At 36.1% G+C, this 25,110-nt stretch overlaps 1 protein-coding gene across 2 annotated transcripts; it reads right to left on the bottom strand.

The window, feature by feature from the left end:
* Positions 1-922: 922 nt before the first annotated feature.
* LOC149831303 (glutamine-dependent NAD(+) synthetase-like) lies at positions 923-23,396 on the bottom strand. Of its 2 annotated transcripts, XM_090013805.1 has the most exons (13): positions 23,028-23,396; positions 21,194-21,499; positions 20,062-20,285; positions 19,777-19,880; positions 16,563-16,697; positions 15,140-15,308; positions 14,419-14,554; positions 8,486-8,624; positions 6,847-7,023; positions 6,518-6,685; positions 2,075-2,170; positions 1,600-1,728; positions 923-1,272 (listed from the first exon to the last, which is right to left on the bottom strand). In XM_090013805.1, exons 1-13 carry the CDS (start codon positions 23,219-23,221, stop codon positions 1,048-1,050), a joined length of 2,202 nt encoding a protein of 733 aa, XP_089869931.1. In that variant the 5' UTR covers positions 23,222-23,396; the 3' UTR covers positions 923-1,047. The 2 variants fall into 2 exon arrangements, with proteins under 2 accessions (XP_089869931.1, XP_089869932.1); XM_090013806.1 differs by lacking the exon at positions 16,563-16,697 and having other exon boundaries at positions 23,028-23,395.
* Positions 23,397-25,110: the final 1,714 nt, after the last annotated feature.

Genomic DNA, 25,110 nt, shown 5'->3' with positions numbered 1-25,110 from the left:
ACACATAATCAGATTCATATATCCATCAAATCTGGATATTTGTCAAATTAGGTAGGAAAAAAAATCAAAACCATATCCGCATTCAATTATAATTGAATATCAATTTAGCTTACCAAATCCTACTAAACAGAGTTGGATTAAAATTCAATCCATTGACATCTCTAAGCAGCACACTAGAAGTATTCAATCAGATTGCGCCTGATCATCCCTCATTTCAAAAAGAGAAAAGGAAAATTGGCATTTAATGATCAATCGAGAAAATGACAACAATAGCTCTTGTTCACACTCTGTCTGACTGTCAAATATCAAACATAAGCGACAAACAGTAGATTGGGCCAAAGGTCGTTTATCATCCAGCAAAAATACGGCATCATCATTAACTAAGATTGAAAAAATAGAAGCGTATATCATGCAATTTCACTGAAAGAAAAGCAATAAATTTGCTATCTTTCGTTACCTCGAGACACCTTGACCAAACTGTGAGTCGGTGGCAAATTTAGGCAATAAAAAAGCAAAAGCCACACAAAGACAACATTTACCAAAGAAAACAGTAACTAAATAAATGATATTGGCTTTTCCAGGGCTGGACTCCGACTAGAGACCTAAAATCTAGGATAATCTTAGAACTCAAGCGCATGTTCACAATCTCATTTCTATCAAGATGCCCTTCAACCATCTGATGCTGTATTTGCTAAGATTAACTTGCATCCATCTATCTTTAAATATACCAGCCAAACAAGTGCCTTAGCCACCACTATCCTTGGCATAAGGTTGTCATATCAGCTCCAACCAAAGTCCAAAGAGAAGGCTGAGAGAGAGAGAGAGAGAGAGAGAGAGAGAGAGAGAGAGAGAGAGAGAAGAAAAGAATAATCTATGCGTGGGAAAATATTCAGACACCAAAATCTTTTGAGAAAGAAACAGAGAAAGACCAAATGCAACTACCATGATATGAATTAGAAAGATAAGGGTCAACAACATGTTGCATGAATTACATCTTATTACCCCCATAAAAGCAGAGATATCAAAATACCTACCAAACTATTAAAATTACAAGCCAGTCCTCGGGTTTCCAGCGTCAGCTGCTGCAACCCCCATTCCAGTTGCATGGACCATGGAAACTTCCAAGTCTGTTGGCTCCTTAGGTTTTACCACAGGGATGCTGCCAGCTGCACCTTTCTGTACAAGTTCATCAATCTTGCGGAACTGATAAGGCCACCTTGTATTGTATAAAAACTGGCGAAGATCAAATCTATTGTCTTCTGGTGAATAACTCTGCAGGAAACAATGTTGTCTTTCTTAATTTTCCATGATTAGTGAAAGCCTTACTTAAAAATTCAAGAATAGAAAAAATAGGCAAATGTTTGAGCACAACCTGAAAAAATTTAAGTCGAATGAAATAAACAAAATGAAACCATATGGAGTTAAAGACATTGGAGGGTTGAAGGAAAAAAAAGAATAAGAATTTCTATTCCAAAAGATATTAGTTTCCACATTTTAAAAATAAGTCAAGTCTCTTATATCTAAGCTGAATATACTTCATAGAATGCAAGCATAGACAATTGAATAATTAGTCAGTCAAGATCTACATCATGAAAATACCTCAGCATGATATGATGGCGTTAGGACAGTCATCTTATGCCGATTCATTGAGTAGTACTTAAAGAAGTGCTTGACCTTTGCCGCAACCTCAGAAGGAGTAAGCCTACCATGCCACGTGTGAACAAGGTTCTAAAACATAAAAAATAAAGCTATAAATAACAGACATTAACCAAATTATAATGCTATGAACACCTTTCCATCAGGTACAGATCCACTGCAATGGATACCACACCAAGTTAGTCCACAGGAGTACTTGATCCCTTGATGTTTGCTACAGTTGATCGATTCCATGTCATAAATGCATGTGTGTGCTTACATGTGCACACATAATAAGAAAAAACAATAAGATAATTTCATCTCTCAAACAATCTGAGTATAATAAGTAAAAATAATATTATTTAACTATGTCATCATAAGAAGGGTTGTTGCACAACCTAGATAATAAACTGTGATAACCTGAGTTTATGAGAGTAACCTGAAACATTGAGACAGGGCCACATCGGAAAATCTTTCTAAGCCGTCCATAGAATGATAACTCCTCATATGTCATGCCCATATCCACTTCATCTAACTGTGCCACAAAGACAGAACGTTAGACCATGAACTCACATTTTTTATTCAATCTTACTTATTGTCGAATTAGTTTTTTAAATAGAAAAAGCAAATTATTTCATTTCCATCAACTATCATGTTATCATGTCTTTGTATTTGTTGCGATCTGCATTGACAAGTTTAATGTAAATCCATCTACTAATTATGGGATCAGCTGATCCTTGATCTGCAACAATACAAATGTCATTCTAGTTGAAAACCATTTGAACAAACAGATGATAAAATAAAAACTATCCTGCATACAAAAAGTGTTTCCCTCTACCACAAAACAATATCATTGGATGTTCACAGGGCAATATAGATAAAGTTTGATACCAGTGGGGCCAATATGAGGCATATTGATAGCTTGCAAACCCATGCTTTTGAAATTCATTTGCAAGTAACTGATCTGCGGCTTGCACAGGTCAACAAATGAACCAGATAGGTCAATGTGTCCATGCAGTTAGATTAATCGCCTGTCTGAGTCAAGGCATCACTCAAGTTTATGTTCAGTCCAGGTTTGATCACATAAAGGGCATACAATATTGAACACAAGCATGGGCACATTTGATTGAAAATAAATTCCTCAGGCATGTGTGAAAAAATCAGACAAACAACTAAATAGTTGCTAAAACAGAAATCTGATGTATGCATCTTATAGGTACCATAAGTAGTGCAGGAATGTGTGAGAGCTTGCACTTTCCTCAGGCTATCTGGCTCTTCAGTTGCTACTTTCTCTTTTGTAAGCCCTCCATTTGAGGGCATTAATGCAGTTAGACTGTCACCTTCATCTGCAATTGAGTTTTGTCTGATGAAGATTTACTTCCAGCTCTTTGAGGACGAACATGAGAAAGCAATCACTAGAGACATATCTTTTTTTCTTATGCACATTATTGTAATTACAGATCTTAAGGAATTTTAATAAATTTTACTTCATATCTTTCATTGTTAACATAGTAAAAAATGAAATATATGAGTTTTTCATCAGTGGAAACTAATGAATAGTGAGGCCCACCATACTGCATCTTCATCCTTTTCTCTCACATTTTTACTTTGAGATGGCATCACTGGGGCTTGTATCATTTTAAGCTGCACATTGTAGGCATTCAAACTTACTTTATGTGAATGTATCACTCACCTAACATTCTAAGTAATGTACGGGCTGAGATTCTTACTAGTTTGGAAGTAAATAGAAGGGAATGGGCATGACTTGATGCACAGCCACCACAAGATGTTGCCCAGTTATCACAAGATTGTTAAATATGTGTATATGTTATTGTTCACATATATATAGTACATATATATATATATATATATGTGTGTGTGTGTGTGTTTCTTCTCTTGTAATAAGTAATACCCACTAGGGTTTCTTTTGCAATTCTGCATGTGTAATAGGTCCTGCCCATTAGGGGCAGATTTGATATTTTTTATTTCTTTTATTTTTCCTTTTTTGTCTTTCCTTTTTTATGTAAGGGCATTATGGTCTTTAGGCCATATACCTGTTGGGGCTCCCCAACAGCTATATTTCTAGCTGTTGGGGCCTCCACAACAGCTATAATGGGCCCCCTTTAGTCCCTCTTTAGCCTAAAAGGACATCTTGTCCCCTTTGTGGGAATGCTTCTCTTGAGCATTTGTTAATATAATAAAATTATATGTTTTATGTCTTTGTGTTATGCCCATTAGTGGCTTGTGAGTTCTTGAGTGTTTGTTCTAGCCCTTAGTGGCTTATGTGCACCATCCCATAGTGGATTTGTGTGTGCACCTCTCTTTCTATTTCATTACAAAGATGTCATCCCTGATGGAGAACACTGAATACAACAAACAACAACAACAACAACTATGCCTTCATCCCAAAACAATTGGGGTCGGCGATATGAACCAACAAAGAAAATCATTCTGGGTCTTCCACATGAATCCTTCTCCTCCGATCATTTCTATCCAATGCCATGTTCTCGGTGAGGTTCAAAGCATTCATATCCTTTCTTATCATCTCCATCCAAGTCTTCTTAGGCCTACCTTGACCTCTTTTAACTAATATATTTTTCCATTTCACCATCCTTCTAATTGGAGCATCATTAGGCCTTCGCCGAATATGTCCAAGCCACCGTAAACGATTCTCTCTCATCTTATTTTCAATGGGTGCAACGCCTACCTTCTTACGCATCTCTTCGTTCTGAATCTTATCTTTTATTGTATTTCCACACATCCATCTAAGCATACGCATCTCAGCTACACTCATTTTTTGAATATGATGTCTTTTGGCAGCCCAACATTCCCTACCATATAGTAAAGCGGGCCTAATAGTCGTCCTATAAAACTTTCCCTTCAACCGCAATGGCATTCTACGATCGCACAACACTCCAGTTGCACTTTTTCATTTCATCCACCCAACCTTTATCCTATGATTTACATCTCCATCAATTTCTCCATACTTTTGAATGATAGATCCCAAATATTTGAAACAATCATCCACCGGTATTCGATGAATATTCGATGAAAATGACTGATGTATTTTATAATTTTATTATACAAGTTTATGTAATGAACTTTCATAACATTTATGTTTATGTAATGAAATTTACTTGATGTTAATGGCTTAATGCACATCTATGTTTAATTGATCTTAATGCTTAATTTTTTTTCCTATTGCATTTTTTTCTATTTTTCCTGATTTTTTAGTGTTTTTCTGTTTTTTTGTAATTTTGTAAATGTGTTTTTTCCTATATCTTATGATACAATATGATATAGTACGATATGCCTGTCTTCCTTTCTGATACAGATTCCAAAACACTTTTTTCAACATTGGCATGCTGGAATTTTATTAGGCATCGTATTCTAAAGAACAGTGGAGACGTTTCATTTGGATTAAGGATCAGATACCTCATGAATCTTGGTTTGTTTATATCTTTATATAGCAGTTGCTAATAGGCTTCCAATTCTTGATAGACTTCAGAGAAGAGGTATATTTACGGCAAATGGATGCTACTTGTGTACAAGCTCGGAAGAAAATCATGATCATCTGCTTTTAAGTATAATGTGGCTGTTAAAATCCATGGAAGGATGCTGTTAACAAGTTTGGAGTCAAGCGGGTTCTCAACTCAAATATTGGTTGCCAAATCAAGTGGTGGTTTTCCAAGAAATTCCAAGCTAGCTGGATGACTGGGAATCTTGCAAAGCTGTCTTCAATACTGTAATTTGGATATTATGATTTATTTGGAATAAAGTCGTGCATGATGACACAGGTTGGGAGATTGATAGCATTGAGGAAAATTTGGTTTTCCTATAAGGAAATTATATTGAAAATCAAGTGGCCATTGAACTAACTCCGGTTAAAATCTGGTTAAATGGACAACCAGTTATTGATCAATACATTGCTCCACCGTACGATTGTACTCGTTTGCAGTTAGCTGGTTGGGCGATGTCTTCTGGTAAAAGATTTGCTTTTGCAGTTCAGACACAGCAGTAGGTTCTATTCAAGGGTTTATGTTCAATTTCATTTTGACTGAAATAAAGTTTTTTCTTACGTTCCAAATCAAATCCAATCTACTAAGTTGCAGATTATTTCCAATTAGGAAATTGATGGTGTTTTAAAGACAGTTGGAAGGGCAAATGGAATAATTCATCTAGTATTTTGTCATGCCTATCCAAAATTTTGGATGTTTCTGTCTTTGTTAAGGGACCAGATTTGTTGATTTTTTATTTATTCTCTGTAGATATTGTGGTGGGGAATTTTATGTATTGGAAAAATAAGCCACCTGATCATCAGGCTGCTAGTGACTCTTTCCTCATGGATACTGTGTAAATGCCTTTTCAATGAACGGAAATTTTGGGGTAACCCCACAGCATTATTCATCAAAAAGGAAATGGGTAGGTGTGTATTATGCAGCTGTCAGAAGGTGTACTGTAGGTGTATACATGATTTGATACACAGAAGAGGATAGCTCAATACAAACACAAAACACAATCAAAATAACAAGTCTTTTTTCCTCGCTGACTGAGATCTTCAAAAGTATGTTTGAGTAAAATTCAAAATTATAAGCACAAGCATAATTAAGAAAAACTTCAGTCATTTAACAATAATGTCCACACACAACGCTTCCCTTAACACTTGTATGACACTTCAAACATGATAACAAAAACATTAATAAGGAATGGCTTGAGGAAAAGGTCCCCTCCCCCAGTTCATGAAATATGAAACCACAAATAATTAATCATGTCAGAAGTTTTATACGCTTTCCGAATAATGCATTACCCTTTCGTACTTAAGTGAAATGCCATGGGGAAATAGTAATAGTAACAATATCTTATAACCAGTCAAGAGAAAGACCTGGGAATAATTGGAACGGATAGGTTCCAACTCTGCAGTTGGAGGAGCTGCTTCGACTTCTGCCAAAGATGTATATCCAAGATTAACAGAAGCCCAGCGAAGGAATGCACGGAGATCCACTTTACTAATACTCCCAATTGGATTAATATCAGCCGAGCTACAATCATACTGCACCAGGAAATGAAAAATATCACACAAAAAACTCAATGACAGGAACAATGGAGACTCAATAAAGGAAAAAGAACGATGGAGACTTAATAAAGAAAAATACAACTGCCCCATCAAATGCATATTAGGGATGTATAACAAATGGTAGTAGAAATTCACACCTTGGTTAGGTACCCTCGCAATGCTTCATCAACATTTGAACTCCCAAGCACAAGATAAAAGCCAGATTTGTTATGAACCCAAGGCATGAGAGACGCTAGCATAAAAGATACGACCATTCTTACTCGAGCTTGAATATTTTGCAGTGCCAGGTTCTCCGTGTTTGAGCCACCATCAACCTTTAAAGAAGGCTTATGTTAATGTTGTGACCCAACTAGACTAGAAACAACACATTAAATGAAACACATTAATGTGCACACATGCAGAAAAGGAAAACAGACATGGACATGAAAGAAGTAAAGAATGTTATGGCCTGATAAGGGGTTGATTGACCCATGAAATACTCTAGCAACCACTAAAATCCATGTAGTCAAGAAAGAGCTCCAGCTTACCACTGGTTTAAGGCCGGGTATGGACTTGAATTGGACAGGGAAGAATAGAATAGTTTTGTAAGCAGTCTTTGGTTCTAGCTTCATAGCTGTCGCTGTTCTTGTATTTGGTTGTCCTACTTCCTTACTTTCTTAAGACAAGAGAGTGATACCTCATCATTTTTGGTAATGGTGTAATTCTTCCATCTTATTAATATACAATTTTCTTTCTTTAAAAAAAAAACAGAAGACATGAGTTAGTTTATGGTCCAAATATCCTCTCTGTTGGCTTCTCCGTGTTCAATTATGACAACCCCATAGACACAGATGTCATCGATATGTTCAAAACACCATGGTCTTATATAATAGAAAAACAATTTATCATGATCTTTTCAAAATACCACCAATTTAAATATATTGCTTCATGATATTAACACGGTTTATCATGGTGTTTTCACAAGTTGTTTTTCAAACTTTTATACACCTAAAAATGATATTTTGAAAACTTTTCTAAAAATTAAGTTATTTTTCTTACACTGGATTGTTTATTATTATCATTTTTAAATGGAAAAAACTTCCTGAGCATTTCCCAAGATTTATAAGGAAATCCTAAATATCTTGAGAAACTGCCTCATTAAGATGTAACCAACACATTGATACTGGTGACTGGATGCGTACAGTAAGGAAAACACAGGGTGTTCTAGTTCTAGAGAAGCTGTTGTGAACAGGACCATAGTTTTGCAAGTTCAGGTCCTTTAGGCATGTCCTTAGTTCATTGAAACATGACATTACTAAAATTGGATTCAAATGGTACCAAAACTTGACTTGGGTCAAAAAATCGCTGACAAAAGGCAGTCTTTAGCACAGGTTGAAGTTGAAATTTATTCGTCTGGATGATGTTGAAGAAAGTAGGGAGTACACGTATAGGCAAGGTATCCAAGGCAACCATGTCATATAAATGGACATATACCATTTTGCCAAGTTTCTGAACTGTTTCAAAGAGAGACTTCAAGAACCATCTTTTTAACAAACATCTCTTTTTTAGCTTATTCTAGCTCACATCAGTATCATTTTTAATAAAGAGAAGAAAATAAAAAGGAAATTGGAATCTCCTGTCAAATGATAGACTCAGTCAACAAATTACAGCACTCATCAACAAGCGCTCACCATAAGCCCATAAAGGTAAGACAGAATGAACTTTTCATGTAAAGAGGACACCCCAAAAACTAAAAAGAAAAAAGAACTCAAAAATATAAAATATTCAGATTAGTACCTTATAACAGGGCCTCCTCCCAGAAAGTGTGTGAAACAAGGAGATCAATGCGGATATAACCATGTCAATCTTCATATCAATATGATATGAGCCAATTTCATCAGAGAGGACCTTTGCTCGCAGCCTAGTAGCCTCAGAACTGCATAGATGAAACAACTAAGTCTCAGAGGGCTCTTGTCTCATCCAAATCACAAGATAAACACTGGAGATCATGAGAAAAAAATTTCATGATCCACCTTAATTAGGAAGCTAGCCATTTGGAAAGCAGAGACACAGCACATGGAGAGAGAAAGAGATTTCCATCTGTTACATCCATGGTAACCTTGAAAAAAAAGAAGCGATACATTTGAAATGACCTCTTATTGGAAAATTATCACTCACAAAAAGGTAAGACATGCAGCCATATGCACAGTAGTATGCAATTAAGACATGCAGCCATATGACCATCAGTATCAGTATGTCATCTATAACTATTGTAAATCAAATTAGATGAACTTGCTCAACTTGTAGTTACTATCTAGATATTATCTCTTAAAGAGTTAGTTATGTTTCAATAAAAGCAGATCGCTTAATTCATTGTATGAAAAAATATTTATTGATAAATCATGCATCTTATGTGCATTTCATCGATAATATCTCTCTCTCTCTCTCTCTCTCTATATATATATATATATATTAAGATTGTTGTTTGGTCCTTTGTGCTTAAACCCATTATAGGTTGTGTAAATGAATCCTAATGGGTTGTGATTTATGAGATTGTTCTCATTCATTATTATGTTCAATAAATATGCTTTAATTGCATGTTATATATATGTGTGTGTTTAATATTGATTATCTTGTTCACATTGTTGTATGCATGAATTTAATTAACTCCTCATTTCTTGAAGGATCTTTTGAATTGTTATATTTTATATGCATGTTGTCGTGTTTGCTTAGTATAGTTGATGATTTGTTATTTCATTTGAAGTGCTTTTCTAAAACTTTGAGATATTATTTATGCATGATTGTTTATCTCTTCTTGATAATTTATGTCTTTTAGTGATCAAATTCTCTTATGATTAATATTTATGTTTTCTTGAAAAATATGCTGATTTTTGGTATATGATTGTCTAAAATTTGATTTCATAAAAATTTATCTTTGAGGTATGCTCCTCTCATCATTCTTAATGATTGTCTAATGTTTCTAAAATCTTAAAATTATTGTTGTTTTGTTTTTATCTTTCTTAATGATTGTCTAATGTTTCTAAAATCTTAAAATTATTGCTGCTTTGTTTGAAAATTCTACTTGAGTATTATTCTTGTTCAAAATATATACTTGTTTTGAAACTTTATAACTATTTGGTTAAGATATCTTCTTTTGTGTAGTTGGAACCTTTGTTTTGTTCTCTCTGCAGCTTCTTAAAGATGATATGGGTTGAGAAAGAAATTTCATTTTTGATGCATCATGAAGATGAAGATAGTCGATGCAGGCATTTGGTGAAGATTATCATTGAAGACTTGGATCCTTCCTATTGATTCCTTTTGTATTTTCAAACTTCCGGTATATCACATCGTAAGTTTGAGGGGGAGTATTAAGTTGTATATATATATATATATAGTTTCATATTGTACATATATATTTCTAATGATGTAATAGGTAATACCCTCTAGGGGTATTTTTGTCTTTTTTAATAGGTTGTGCCGATTAGGGGCACATCAATCCTTTTTCTTTTCTTGTATTTTTTTTGTTTTTGTTATTTTCTATGTCACATAGGTGTGGGTGCGGATACGGGTGAGGCGATGCAACACTTTAAAAAAACTTGGGTGCGAGGGTGCGGGGAGGGTATATATATAAATATAATTTTTAACAGTTTTAAGTTAAAACTATGTGCATGTTTGTGCATTTATGTATATATATAAAACTAGACTTGATTAGGTTTAATTGAACCTACTTTTGGATAAAAATGGACCTCAATGTGGTTGACTTCACCTGACATAAAGGAAGTCGTGCCCAAGTGTCACACCTGCATGGTTGTGGGTGCAGTGCCCTGTTAGAAGAGTTCATGTTATAATGATGACAAGTAATTTTACCCTTGTGTCCTCCTTTGTATCCTCCCCCATTATGTCCTTCATTGAATTTTCTTTCAAAGTGAGGTGATTTATAAGTTTTTACAAAATTTCCGGGTCTTGATACGGTAAGAACCTCGTCATTAGACTTGTGCATTCTAAGTCTTGTTTCTTCTTGACAAATTTGAATAAGAGCCTCACTTATAGAAGAAGTCGAAGTCCTATGAAACAAGGAAGACCTAACTTGCTCAAATTCTGATCGGAGACCATATAGAAAAGAGAAAAGGTTTTCTCTTTCAAGTTGTAATTTTCTCATCTCAATAGCCAAATCTTCTCATTTTGCTTCTAACATAACTAGTTCATCCCAAATGAATGTTTGGTATTATGTACCATAAAGGTCTCTTACACTTTTATCTCTTTGTTTGGTATTATGCACATTGCCTTGAAGATAATATAACCTAGCCATATCTTTTTGAATGAATGTGCTCTTTAAGAAGATCCATGCATCACATGTCCTTTTAAATTTGATGATGTTAGTGGTGATCTTGAACTCCATGGTATTCATGAACCATGAAAGTATTTGAGCATTGCTAGCTTCTCGATCCTCCAACTTGTTTTGGTATTCTTGCAAAGCTTTCTCTTTTTGTCCTTCGGATAGAGCTTTGACTTGATCTCCTTTTCTTCTTGTTAATTTAAGTTGAGGTTTATTAGTAGTTCTACTAACAAACCCCCAAAGCTATTTACCTTTGATTGATTTTTCATTACGATAGCCCATATAAAATAGTTGCTTTCGTTAAGCTTGTAGGAGGTGATGGAGGCGAAATCTCTTTCTCCCATAACGAAGAAGGTTTGCGTTTGAAGACTAAAGATTGAAGATCACCACCACAAAGAGAGCAATCCCAAGATAATTTTCAACACTTCAAGAGCCATAAGCTCTGATACCATGTAATGAAACAAGATGTGCACAATCAGAATGCCAACAAAGGGCAAAACAAGTGCACAAATACAATATGATCTCTAATGGACCGATAACAATCTCATAAAAGAGATATACAAAAACACAAATTCCATGATAACACAATGGCACAACTTCCACACAAGCACAATGTAAAAAAACTAATTTTTATATAACGGCCAATAAGCTTAGAAAAGCTTGTATTACATAGAGTGGTATAGAGCCTCACGTATAATGAAAAGGAGGCAGTCCAACAGTCATATTGACTGACATACAAAAAATAGAAAATAAAAAAACAAAAAAGTCTCTACAGTCCCTATTGGACTGTACTATATTATATGTCATTAAATGACCAAAATACCCCTGATATATGTATATTGTATAAATATACGTATATCAGTTATGTATAAAAATATATACACTATATTTTAACAATGGAGACTTTCCATTTAGGTTCAAGGAGTGCCAACTTATCCCATAGAGAGGACAAAGTAGGGGTGGGCAACGGGTCGGGCCGCCTGATGGGCCAAGCCAACCCGGCCGACCATGGGTCGGGTTTAGGCCAAGATTTTAGGCCCGGACCAAAACTCGACCTGCTATATGCGTGGGCTGGGCCTGGGCCGGCCAACGGGCAACTGAGCAGGCATGATGGGCTTGAGTTATTTATTATTTTTTTAATAATATAAAAATTAACTATTTTCATAGTACCTTGGTAACTACTATTTACCTAATTAGTTATATTAATTTTATGAAAACTAGAAAGATAATTAATTGGATACATGGAAAGTTGAAAACTTATTAATTATTACTATTTACAAATGGATTTGGGTCGGGTCGGGCTGGACCCAACCCGCTTCACATTGGGCCATTGGGCCGGGCCATGGGTTGCTCTTCAAACCCGAGCCCATTAAGAATCGATCAATCTTTGTTCTGGGCCACACTTAAAGCCCGGTGGGCCAAGCTCTAAATGGGCCCAGGTCAGGCCAGGCTGGCTCGATGCCCACCCCTAGGACAAGGCACTAAAATAGTCCTAAACATTCATGACCTTTTGTTTAGTACTTCTAATCTTCAATTGCAAGAAATATTGTCTTGGTCCTTTTGGGGTTTTGGGTATACATACCCTTCATAAAGAACCATGCCTCATTTGCCTTTCTAAACTTGGCAATGTTAGCACAAGTCTTAATATCCACATTATTCATGAACCATGCTAAGATTTTAGCATGGTTGTTTTCTCAATCTTCTATCTTCATTTGATGTTCATAAATAGCTTTGGTTCGATCTTCTCTTTCAAGAGCCTTTTCTATGCCTCCTTCAAGTTTTGTGAGCTTCAGTAGAGGCTCGGGAGTAGTGCCCATCACGTACTCCTAAAGTTTTTCCTCTTTGAGGTGGTTCTCCATTACAACTGACCACATCATATAGTTAGTTCTATTGAGCTTAAAGGAGAGTTCACTCTTTGCTTCATGCTCCATGACGAGGATGATTGATCACCATGTTCCGAGGTCAAAGTACCCAAGAAGCTCTTATACTGAAACAAGCAGAAATGCAAAATACAATATGCTTAAGCACAAATACAAGTCCACTAAGGGACAACACAAATGCAAAGCCAATACAAAAGCACAAAAGTGCATACAAAGGCTTCAAAGAGCCAAACAAGAGACCAATATAAAAAAATATATTTATTCACTTAACAAATGCTTAGAAAAGCATTAAGATTACAAGGGGAAGTCCCCTATATATAAGCACAAAAGAGAGACAAAGGGGGCAGCCCAACTAGTCGTTGGGCTAGCCCCCAACGACTAGTTTGGCTGCTCCAACAATCATATGTATTACAAAATATAAAAAACAAAAAACAACAACAACAACTACGCCTTCATCCCAAAACAATTGGGGTCAGCGATATGAACCAAAAAAGAAATTCATTTTGAGTCTTCCACATGAATCCTTTTCCTCCAATCATTTATATCCAATGCCATGTCCTCGGTGAGGTTCAAAGCATTCATATCCTTTCCTATCATCTCCATCCAAGTCTTCCTAGGCCTACCCCGACCTCTTTTAACTAATATATTTTCCCATTTCTCCAACCTTCTAACTGGAGCATCATTAGGCCTTCGCCGAATATGTCCAAACCACCGTAAACGATTCTCTCGCATCTTATTTTCAATGGGTGCAATACCTACCTTCTTACGTATCTCCTCGTTCTGAATCTTATCTTTTATTGTATTTCCACACATCCATCTAAGCATCCGCATCTCAGCTACACTCATTTTTTGAATATGATGTCTCTTGGCAGCCCAACATTCCGTACCATATAGTAAAGCGGGTCTAATAGTTGTCCTAAAAAACAAAAAACAAAAAACAAAAGTACAAAACAGCCCTACTAGGATGACCCTATTACAAAAGGGAAAATACCAAAATGTCCCTATATATATACACACACACATGAATATAGGGGAATGAAAACCTCCCCAATGGAAAATTTTTGGTATTTTTTTTCAAAATTCTGACCGTACAAATGTGTTCAGCATGATTGATTTACTATAAATCAACACTTGGATCATGAATTTTAGATAGAAAAAATGGTATTCGGAGCCTCAAAAGTTTATGAAAATTGTACGCCATTGATTTTGAAACTTATAAAAACCTATCCATGCATCAGAATCAAATGCTCCAAGAACTGATTCCGATAAAAACAAGCATATAGATCACATTTGCACGGCCAGAATTTTGAAAAAAACACCAAAAATCCAATAAAACGTCCATTGGGGAGGTTTGGGAGGGTTTTCCATTGGGGAGGTTTTCATTTCCCCATGAATATATATAACTATATTTTTATACAGATCTAACACATATCACATTACCAAACATTTTAGAAGATGACATAAAATCATGATATCACTATTTTCAGTGTATTGCTAAAAAGTGCTAATCTTACCTGTTTTCTGTTCCCATGTAGACGGTATAAAAAATGCGCCTACTGAACTCTTTACTGTCATGAGGGAGCTCGCCATTATGGTATTGACCGACACGTATAGCATCAGCTTTAACTTGTTCATCTCCGTCCGCAATTGCTGCATGCATATGCAGTCATTGAGCTATAAGAGATATGGATAATAAATGTTTGCCAGCTGAGAAAGGTAACTATGGATTGCTCCCAACGAAAATTTTAACTATGAAAAACAGTAGGATAGAGTGTCATTGTAGAAGTGGCTAAAACTGACACAAGAAAGAATTAATGTCATAAAAAAAAGGAAAATAGAATGATTACCACATTTTCTGACTTGGGGAACCATCTCCCACTCCCGTTTTAACCTAGGTTGGGATTCACTTTCAAAGTTGGTACACAAGCCCTCAAAGCAATTCAACCAAAGAATTGAACATCTCATTTTTTTTTATCTTAGCCAGTTTCTAGGATATTCACATTTAGTGAGGGATTTGTTCTAAATGTAAAAATTGGTCTCACTAGATTCTACTAGCACATTGCAAAAGTACCCACCCCCTTAATAAGTTTTAAGTTGTGTTGCATAAGCCAATGCACTAATCCAAGAGAACGTGTCCCCTTGCTATATAATGCATGACGAAGTCTGGATATAAAGATAACAATGGTGAATGGTCTAGATAAACATGAGGATGTTAAATGCAAATATTCAGTGTACCTTTCATGATCAGCTGGCACATACATCCAACAATAGCTGCTACAGAAGAACTATCTGCTCCGCCTGAAAGTGGAAGCAAATATCCAGAAGCTCCACTCCTTCTCAAGTAGTCCCACAGCCAACAGCTAGGCCCTAAAGCTATCTCCTCCTCTGGCAAGTGGTACTTGACCTGCAAGGTCATAAAACTTTAGAACTTCGGATAGAAATGCAGAAAAAAGGCAACTTGCTGATAATTCTACACACAAGTTAGCCTTTGCTGGCAAAAAAAGAATTTTCAAAAAAATAAAATAGAATAAACAGAAAGGAGGTGTAGTCATTGCTGCAGTAAGGTTTGTTAACTATTTCCATGCACCTGGTTAGCATATTAAACAAACTTACCATAGAATTGACAAGTACTATCTTTTTCTTCTTTTTACTATCTTTGGGGTGTTTCTTTCATGCCCTTTGCTATGAAAGAGGCCCTTTTTCATAGGAAAGGAAGCCTCTTTCCCTAGAGGGGTAAAACAAACATCTTCGTAGGGTCTACATAATGAATGCAAAAAAACATCTTTCCTATCAAAGCCAGTTCACGCTTCCTCTCATGCTAAAGCACTTTCCCTCCTGGGTTTCCCTCTCAAGAGAAAATGGTTTCGCTTGGGTGGGGATGCAACAAACGCCCCCTTCAAGTTCACAAATTTCCATAAGGTAGCATAATGGATTCCTTATATAGTAACTTTTCCTTTCAAAATAAAAAGTTGAGACAGCTTTTAAATTATTCAGTCTGACAATTATCATTAGAGATCTTGAACAATCATATCATCACTATGTCACAGGGGGCTAGCAGGGTGCCGCACCCGCGTCGACACGAGCACCGGGTGCGGTCAACACACCCAGGGTCATTTTGGTCCAATTTTCGGACTTAAAAAAATTGCCAAGAAATTTTTTTTGTCCTATATGTCACAGGGATTCTCCAACTAGGTGCCGCACCTGCACCCAATGCGGTCAACCTGACCCTGTGTGCAGTCAACGCACCCAGGGTCATTTATGTCCAACTTTATATATATATATATATATATATATATATATATATATATATATATATATATAATTTTCTATATTTTTGCCGCACCCCCGCACCCATGTGACATAGTATCATCATGAAGCAAAAGAGAGAACAATGGTATATAGCAGAGAAGCAGAGATGGCAAGAAAGAATCTGGGCACGACTTTAGTGTAACCATACTTTCCTATTTTAATGAATGCATGCCTAAACAAGTTTTCATTCAGAGCTTGGTTTGGAACCAAGCATAGGTTGCCAGCACATCTATCCATATACATAAACTAGGCTTGGTTTATTACTCTTTACTATATCTATAAATGTAAAATTAACCTAGAGAAGTGCATTCATAAGTGAAAAGCTATTTGTGACCAAGAAATAGCTCACCTCAATTGGCAGCGAAGGAAATTCTTGGAAATTGAAAGTTTGGCAGAGTTTATAATGAACTGCCACAGAAGGAACCTTAGGCTTGTAACTTGCTTGATCTCGCAAACTACTGATTGCTCCTCGATAGCTAACTACCTGATTATTAAGACAGATCAAGAAATGAGTTGTTAGACTGTCGAGAAAATATTAAGGATAATAAATAACAGAACAATCACAGAAGGAAATCCATGCCAAAATGTTTTGGCCTGGAATATACACATGAATATCACATGTACTAACCAAGGTTTCTACTAAACCAAGGCAACATTTTGGATTGCATCCCTTAAAGAATTATAAGCATAGAATAAAGTTTTTTCAGATGGCGAGTTACAGGTGCAAATTAGTAAACTTCCCTTCAAGTTTTGGTGGGCATGCACCCACAAATTCACTTCTTCAATTAATAAAGTAATGATGAACTAAACCCATTTATAAGTTATTCTGGATGGACCATCGACAAATCAACAGAACAAACTAGAAACTCGGACATCATGACTGGATCATTTCATTATTTGATCATCAATTTCTGACACCCGCAAAAACATCCACACAATAGGGAAGAATCCAACACTCCTTCCTATGTAGTTGCTCCACATGGTGCCTTTTAAAACTCAATGGACAAAATCCTTAAATGCTGACATCTGGACCATGGAGGGATCATGCTGCAATGGAGTACTGGGTCAAAGGTCAGAACAAGTATCATTTTGAAGTTTGTGTCTGTGGATTGAGGGATTTAAGGGACGTAATCTTGCATTAGTGGAACCAGCCATCTGAAGGCAAATAGGTGGGATTTAGACTGATGGTTAAGTTCAGATTTCTCAAAAGTAAGATGAAAGGATGATTGAAGGAGCATAGAGAATATAGTTTTCGCCTCATGAACACTTAAAAAGTGAAGCTCTGGGAATTTCAACTACAAAGGCGCAACGATGATGGATTGACAGAAATGCGGGGGTTGCATTCTCACATCAGTGACCTGATTTCACAAACTCAATGGCGTATCCATGAAGAAATCTGTTGGAGACAAAGATGACATGAAGAAATCTGTTGGAAATATTTTTAAAGGTTCCAATGCTTTTGATTTTCAAATTAGTTCCATCGGCGATAGAAACAATATGAACTATAAAAGGGTTTAGTGCATTCAGATAAGAGAGATTCTAGAGGAGGCACCGAAATCAAGTATCGAAAACGTATCGGGAGGAGAGGATGTGGAGACGGTGACACTAAAAGTAAGTTGAAGATGTCTTAAGGAATTGTTGAAGTGCTTCCGTTAATTGGTTGATGGTATCCTTAAGGTCTCCTCCTTTCTTGTTTGCTTCTTCACCATTTTTGGATGATTCTTTAACAGTTGCCACCTTCTTCTTAAGCTTGAGACATTCTGGTTTGATATGTCCTGGTTCATTACAAAATGGCATATTATTCTCCTCACTCTACCATTGTTATTCCTCCCAAAATGAAGTCTATATGTTTTGACATAGTTGTTGGGTCTTGACACGACAAGGACTTCCTCACTTCCTTTGTTCATGCCAAGTCAAGTTTCAGCTTGGTATACCTCGACAAGGGCCTCGTTAAGTGAGATAGTAGTAATCCTATGCAAAATTGAGGACCTAATTTGCTCAAACTTGGGTCTCAACCTGAATAAGAACATAAAGAGTTGTTCCTTTTCCAATTACTTTCGCCTCATTTCAATGCACGTGCCTTCCCATTTAGGCTCAAGCAAGGCCAACTCATCTCAAAGAGGAGAGAGAGTTTCATAGTAATCTCTCACACTCTTATCTCCTTGTTTTATAGTTTGAACCTTCTCTTGAAGGAAATATTGTCGTGCCAAGTCTTTTTGCATGAACATGTTTTTTAGAAAGATCCATGCATCACAAGCTTTTTTAAACTTCACAATGTTGGTGGCTATCTTAAATTTCATGCTATTTAGGAACCAAGATAGGATTTGAGCGTTCTCGACTTCCTAATCCTCCACCTTAATATGATGTTTTTTAAGAATTTTTTCTCTTTCTTCATCATCAAGGGCTTTGATTTGATCTCCATCTTTTTTGGTGAGTATGAGATGTGGCTCACATGTAGTGACACTTTCGTACCCCTATAGTTTTTTGCCTTTAAGATGGTTCTCCATAGCAGCGGCCCACATTAGGTAATTTGAGTCATTTAGCTTGAATGTGACCACCGTCATGAGTTCTTTTTTGCCTATCTTTGGAGAGAAGAAATGAACTATCACGAACAAGTGTGGTGGAGAGAAATGAAGTATCACGAACAAATGCTTGAGGAAGATCCCTTCTTTGCCACAACCACGAACTTTGGAGAAGTATCACGCGATCCCAAGAGCCTATGGCTCTGATACCATGTAATGAAAGAAAGAGAAATACAAAAAGAGCCACCAAGGGCATACAAGAGTCAAAAGAGAGTGCTCAAACACAAGTCCACAAAGGGACAATACGCAAGCTAATCAATAGCAAATATAAAAGTTCACAATAGCAAATACAAGAACACACACTTAAAAATAATATGATCATTATTATGAGAAAATGCTTAAGAAAAAGCATTAATACAAGAGGGGATTTAACCCCCTTTATATAGGCTATACAAGACTCAAAAGAGTAGTTGGGATGCTCCCAACAGCTATAATTATAGCAGTTGGGGAGGTCCCAACACTCCCAACGACTATATTGGATAAAGTCCAATATACCCTCATGCAAGAGGGAAAAGACAGAATAAAAAATAAAATGAAAAAATATACACAAAGACAAAACTGCCCCTAATAGGCAGTACCTATTACATACATGTAAAAAGACTAAAATGTCCCTACATGGGCAAAACCTATTACAATGAGAAACAGTCAAATATATATATATATATATATATAAGTGAATTTATATCAATACATCTTAACAGGCCTACCTTTTCTATTGTTCGAACAATTAGAGGACTGAGACTGGGTGATACCTCGCCATCTACCCCTTAAGATTGATTATATTCTGATCTTTAATTAACAGATATATTCCTTTCTTCTTAAAAAAAAAAATTTGCTTCCAGTGCCTTGAACTGGGAACAACTCGAAATACGATAAAAAAAAAAGGCTTCAAGGGAAGGAAAAACACACATATTTTTCACTATGAACAGAAGAAAGTGAAAAGAGCAACAGCAATAATATAAATGAGAGAGGAAAGCTCACAGCATCCAAATCAACTTGTGCAAATAAAACCTCTACATCCTTAAGTGAAAACTGGGAACCTTGGGCAACAACATCTCCATTCACAGCAACACAAGAACATCCATCTGCCTCAGGGAAACACCAAAATCATCATATTGAAGAATGCATACGAGCCTGAATGCTCAGGGTAAGTGTAAAGATTATAGAAAATGGAGACATTCAGCATTGAACACAATTCACAGAATGCAACAAATGCCAACACACAAATCTAGAAAAGCAAAAAGGAAAAAAGAATAAATGTCAAACCATAGTAAAGCCGGCCACCATCACACCCTTTATGATTGCTATATATATAAACACCGCCACATACAAATGTAGCATTCTTGATCCGGTCCATTCGGATGTTTAGCTTTCTCAATTGGTGATGACTACCACTTGCATTAACAAAGACTTCAACACCATTCAACGCAAGCTCAATTCGGGGTGCATCTGGAGTAAAAAGTTCCTCACATGTTTCAGCAGCAACCACTCTGATGAGAAAAGACAAATCAGAATGACTTACTAGTGTGGAAGTTAAGGACTCATGCTTGTCAAAAGCAAGAATATACACAGTTCTTTGCTTCAAAAACTCAAAATAATTAACTCACTGGATATATTCACGCCTTTTGACATATGTATATTTCATCATTCATTGCTTATGGCAATGTACAGAAAAAATCCTAAAAAGAAGACTGAGTCTACTGAGAGGACTGTGACCTTCATGAATCAGCCAAATCAATTAAGGCTCTCTTTGGGAGCTGGCGTTGGAGGGGAGATAAGAGAGCTGATGGGAGTGGAGAGGAAAATGGATGATGAGAGTTGAGTTGTCAACTACATCTTTTTTAGGATGTAGTTGAAATGGGGATATGGGAGACCATCTCCACCCTCCTCTTCACTCCCATCTCACAAATCTGGGTTACCAAAAAAAATGGGGGAATAGAGGATACAATGAATCCCTATTTCCCTCCCATCTCCATCTCAAATATGGCATCCAAACAGAGCATAAAGGCAAAAACCATTACATGTGAAACATTATTGAGTTGCAAAGTTGAAATCTAAAACTTCCGGCCATTGTATGAAATAATCTAAAAAAGTGGATGTGTGACTCTGCAGGAGATTCTCTGTATAACCAATGCCATGAGACAAACAGTGATTGCTTCAGATAGGGGGTTGCTAAGTTTGCCAGATGCAAAAATTTAAAATGAAAAATTGACATGGTGGCCCTTGTCAATGTTGCAGATTTTTGTACTAAGTAGAAGCAGGAAGCAAACTACAACAAAACCAAACTTTACCGGAACTAATCATACATGCGATACAGAAATACATTAACAAGCAGATTAAAAAGCATACAGATTTCTCTGTGTCTGAAAGTTTAAAGTGCTGAAGACAAGAGGCTTACGTGTCTGAGAATGTCAGATACCCATAACCAAAGGGAACTGTTTTTTGTGAAGTAATCTCATAGACATTGTGCGGGAGTTGAAAATCAATCAACTGGCCTCTATGCTTCCATGCTGAAAACCATCTTGGTTCCCTGTAATTTCCATCACCAGCAAGGCACATCTTTGGTCGAATCAAAAGGATCTTCCGGTCTAAACAGAATATTTGGCAGTTGTAAAGGGTGCTTCCTTCTCTAACTGGCATGCCGATACTACATAAAATGCCTTCCGTCCATTCTCCTGACAGAAGATCTGCCAAACAATCCCACCTACATTCATCATCAGTTCACTTTTTATAAACGAAAACACCAAAAATAATATCTAACTTAATAAGAAAGATTGCAATCCAGAAGCAACATTATGAAATTGGAAATGGCAACGAACAAAGACCAAAGTTCTTTAGCCTAATACTGAATTGTTACTGTGGATAGTGAATGACAAAACGCAAATGCGCATGCAGTTCATCTAATATAAGCAAGTAAAAACAAATGTCAATTAACTTTATGTGAAATTAAAAGAATTTAGGTTCAGATCATGAATTAGTCCCAAAAGGATTACATGAATTCCTTCACACATAAGCAGAAACTTCAAAAAAGAACAAAACCGTGTAAAATCCAACTGAAATTCTGAAATTCTACTCCATTTAACATATGAATTTAATTTCTTTAACAAACGAAATTAAACCCCTAGCATGCATAAATCAAATTAAAAAGAAAAAATAACTGGAAAAGAAAATTGTCTTTTTTCAAATTATCAATTCCAAATGAACGTGATAATAAATTTGTATCAGTTGCCCGATTTCAAAAAAATAAATCAAGCAGTAATAGAAAGTTCAGCAAACCAAACAAAATTAAGGAATCCTACTTTGTCTGAAGACATCTTTTCAACCCTTTTCTAGAGCTATTTCCTAACTTGAAAAAAGAAATAACGAAAGGAATCTAAAGAGAGAAAAAGTAAACCCAACATGGAAAAACAAAAAGAGCAGAACATAAAGCTCAACGATCACAAAGAACAGAAAAGGAAAGGAAGGAACTTATACTTTGTAAAAACAACGTATTCAACGATTTCCAAACCATGCCGATTATGTAACATGCAAAAATCCACAAACCAATCCGAAATTAAAAGAGGCTCCCGATTCGAGCACAGATAGCAAAAGTTTACATCCTCAATCCGAATTGATTCAAAGATAGAACAGAAGCACCGGAATGGACAACTGCAAACCTCATCAAACTAAACCGAAATTACAAAAATCCTCCTTCGACGTGAATCAGCAAATTGAGTCCTCGACCAAACTAAACCAATTCACTACAACATAAAAACCACAAACAATTCCCAACAAATCGAAAAGGAAAAAAAAATCATCTCATGCAACAAAAACAAAGAACTTCCATTCCTTCCAAGACGAAACTCACTCTAAGAAAACACACACCGACGATTCTAAACGAAGAACGAACGATCGATTAGAAGACAAATCGAACTGCAAAAAACTCACTCTAAGAAAACACACACCGACGATTCTAAACGAAGAAGAACGAACGAACGATCGATTAGAAGACAAATCGAACTGCAAAAGAATTGAATCCACCTGACAAAGGGCTAAAGAATCGAATTCGTCAAAAAAAAAGAGAAAGTAAAAAACAAAAGGAAATGAACTCGCAATCGAAGAATTTACTTCTTCATGCCACAACAAAACGAAACAAAGCGAACTTCGGATCAGGATTCTAAGACGGCTTCCGATGAACTAAAAGTCGACTAATTAAGTGAAAAAAAAGGAAAATCACAGAGGGTGAATTTTACGCGTGGGCGTGGGTATCAGGCTCCAAGAAATGATCCTCGCAACCGTAGCCGGTGATCTCGAGCTCGGGGCCGACCCTGACCCTCGCACCCATCTCCTTCGCCCTAGCGATCGACTCCTTCACGTTTCGCAGGTTCAGGTCGAAGTCCATCGCCCACTGGTTCAGGCTGCACGTCGCTACCTTCAGGAGCCTCATCCTTCCTTACTCACTCCAAACACAGAACCCTCACAGACAGAGAAGAAGAAGAAGAATTTAGGATATCGCCGCCTTCGTCTTCTTCGGATTTTTATTGGGCGGGAATTAAGCAGAAAGTTCCAAAAGAAGCAGAAAGTGGCGTAACGGAAATGCGGCCAGAAATGCGAGAGGAGCAAGAGGGTTAAAAACAGAAGTTGATTTATTAACGCGTTAATACATGGACGTCAATGAACCGGAATTTATTCTTTGACGAACCCATATTTTAAAAATTACAAAAGTGCCACTTCTTTTTATATAATCACTTAAAAGTGCCACTTACATGTCATCTTTATAATATGCTCAATAACTAAATACTTACCATTTTATTAGGTAACGATCAAATTGTAATAAAACTCTCTTTCTCTATTAGTCCCATATTAAAAACAAAAGAACAAGTAGTGACCATTTAGTTAAGGAACTATTCAAATGGGAAAACATGTTTTATATATATATATATATATATATAACTGAAATATGTAAATCAGAATAATATGTAAACTGATATGCACCGATATTTTCATTAAGTTCTTTTTTATTTTCTTCTAAAATTTCACCTCACGGATGTAGTCTAGATGCTTGGTTTTATAGAATCAAACTCTTAGATCATCCGATTAAGATATATAAGAAGAATCTTTCAAGACTTCAAAATCAAGGGAGATTAGATTTTTTATAAATATTAAAACATGCAAAAATCACATTTTTTTATTCGATTTCAATGATCCAATAGTCAATTCCAAGCAAATGGACCACGCAGAATGCATCTGCAAGGTTAGATTTACAAAAAAAGAAAACTGATGAAAATCTCGGTTTATACTAGTTTACATATTTTGTTGGTTTACATAATTCAGTTTATATATATATATATATATATATTATCTTTTTTAGAAAAAAATGCATCAGACACAAGCTAGAGGCCTGCATAAAACTTGATTCATTTGCACCTGGTTAGCTTTGGGAACCCAATTGGCTCTCAGAACTTGACCCAACAGGGTACGTTCCACTCACTTCCTTATTGTCACACTCACTTTCTAGATTTTTTTATATTAGGAAATAATAGCATTTCTATAACAAACTTGCTGCTTTCACCCGCACTTCATATTGCTTTCTAAGTGTTTCCTTTTCATTTTTCATGCATAATGGCTTCACAATTGTACCACGCTTCGCGCTTCATTCTCGCTTCCCCTTCACACATCTTCTCGTATCCATTTATGGTTGATAAATAAAAAAACAATAGGCAAGCACGTATCCCTTTCTATATCCTCACATGTTGCAGACCGGATGCTGTCTATCATATGGACCTTTGGTAAATCTTCAGTGGCTTGTTCCTACAATTTGTTTTTTTTTTTTTTTAATTCTTTATTGTCATGTGCTAGTCAACTTGCATGAGTTGGTGGGATTATGGATATGTATTCTTTTTTTCCTTTTTCTCGGTTAAGTTGGTGGTGAAGGTATCTTCTCATAAATTGTGATTTTTTTTAACAAAATAAAAAAATTTATTAAAATCATGCATCTGCAAGTAAGACTCTTAAATGAGTCGAATGGAACAGGTTTGGGCTTGGCTTTTTTACCAGAGAAAGCTCATGAGTCGGCTAGTGTTCTTGTTTAGCTGAGCCGAGCTCCGCTTGTCCTTGAATGAGGCAAGCCAAATATGAGCGGCTTCATATAAAAAAAAATCCATGTTATTTATTTATAGAATATATATATATATATATATATATTGCATACTTCTCTTTATATATTACATTAAAAATATATATCACATAAAAAATATATATTTTTAATCTACATAAGCTCACTTGAGTGAAGCCGAGCCAAACGCCTTGTGTTCGGGCTCTACTCCTTTAAGTGGC

Source organism: Nuphar pumila, chromosome 7, assembly GCF_984573655.1.
Source record: "Nuphar pumila chromosome 7, dmNupPumi1.hap1.1, whole genome shotgun sequence".
Taxonomy (NCBI): Eukaryota; Viridiplantae; Streptophyta; class Magnoliopsida; order Nymphaeales; family Nymphaeaceae; genus Nuphar; species Nuphar pumila.
Note: the sequence above shows the minus strand (reverse complement) of the source record. Positions and strands in the feature narration are given on the sequence as shown.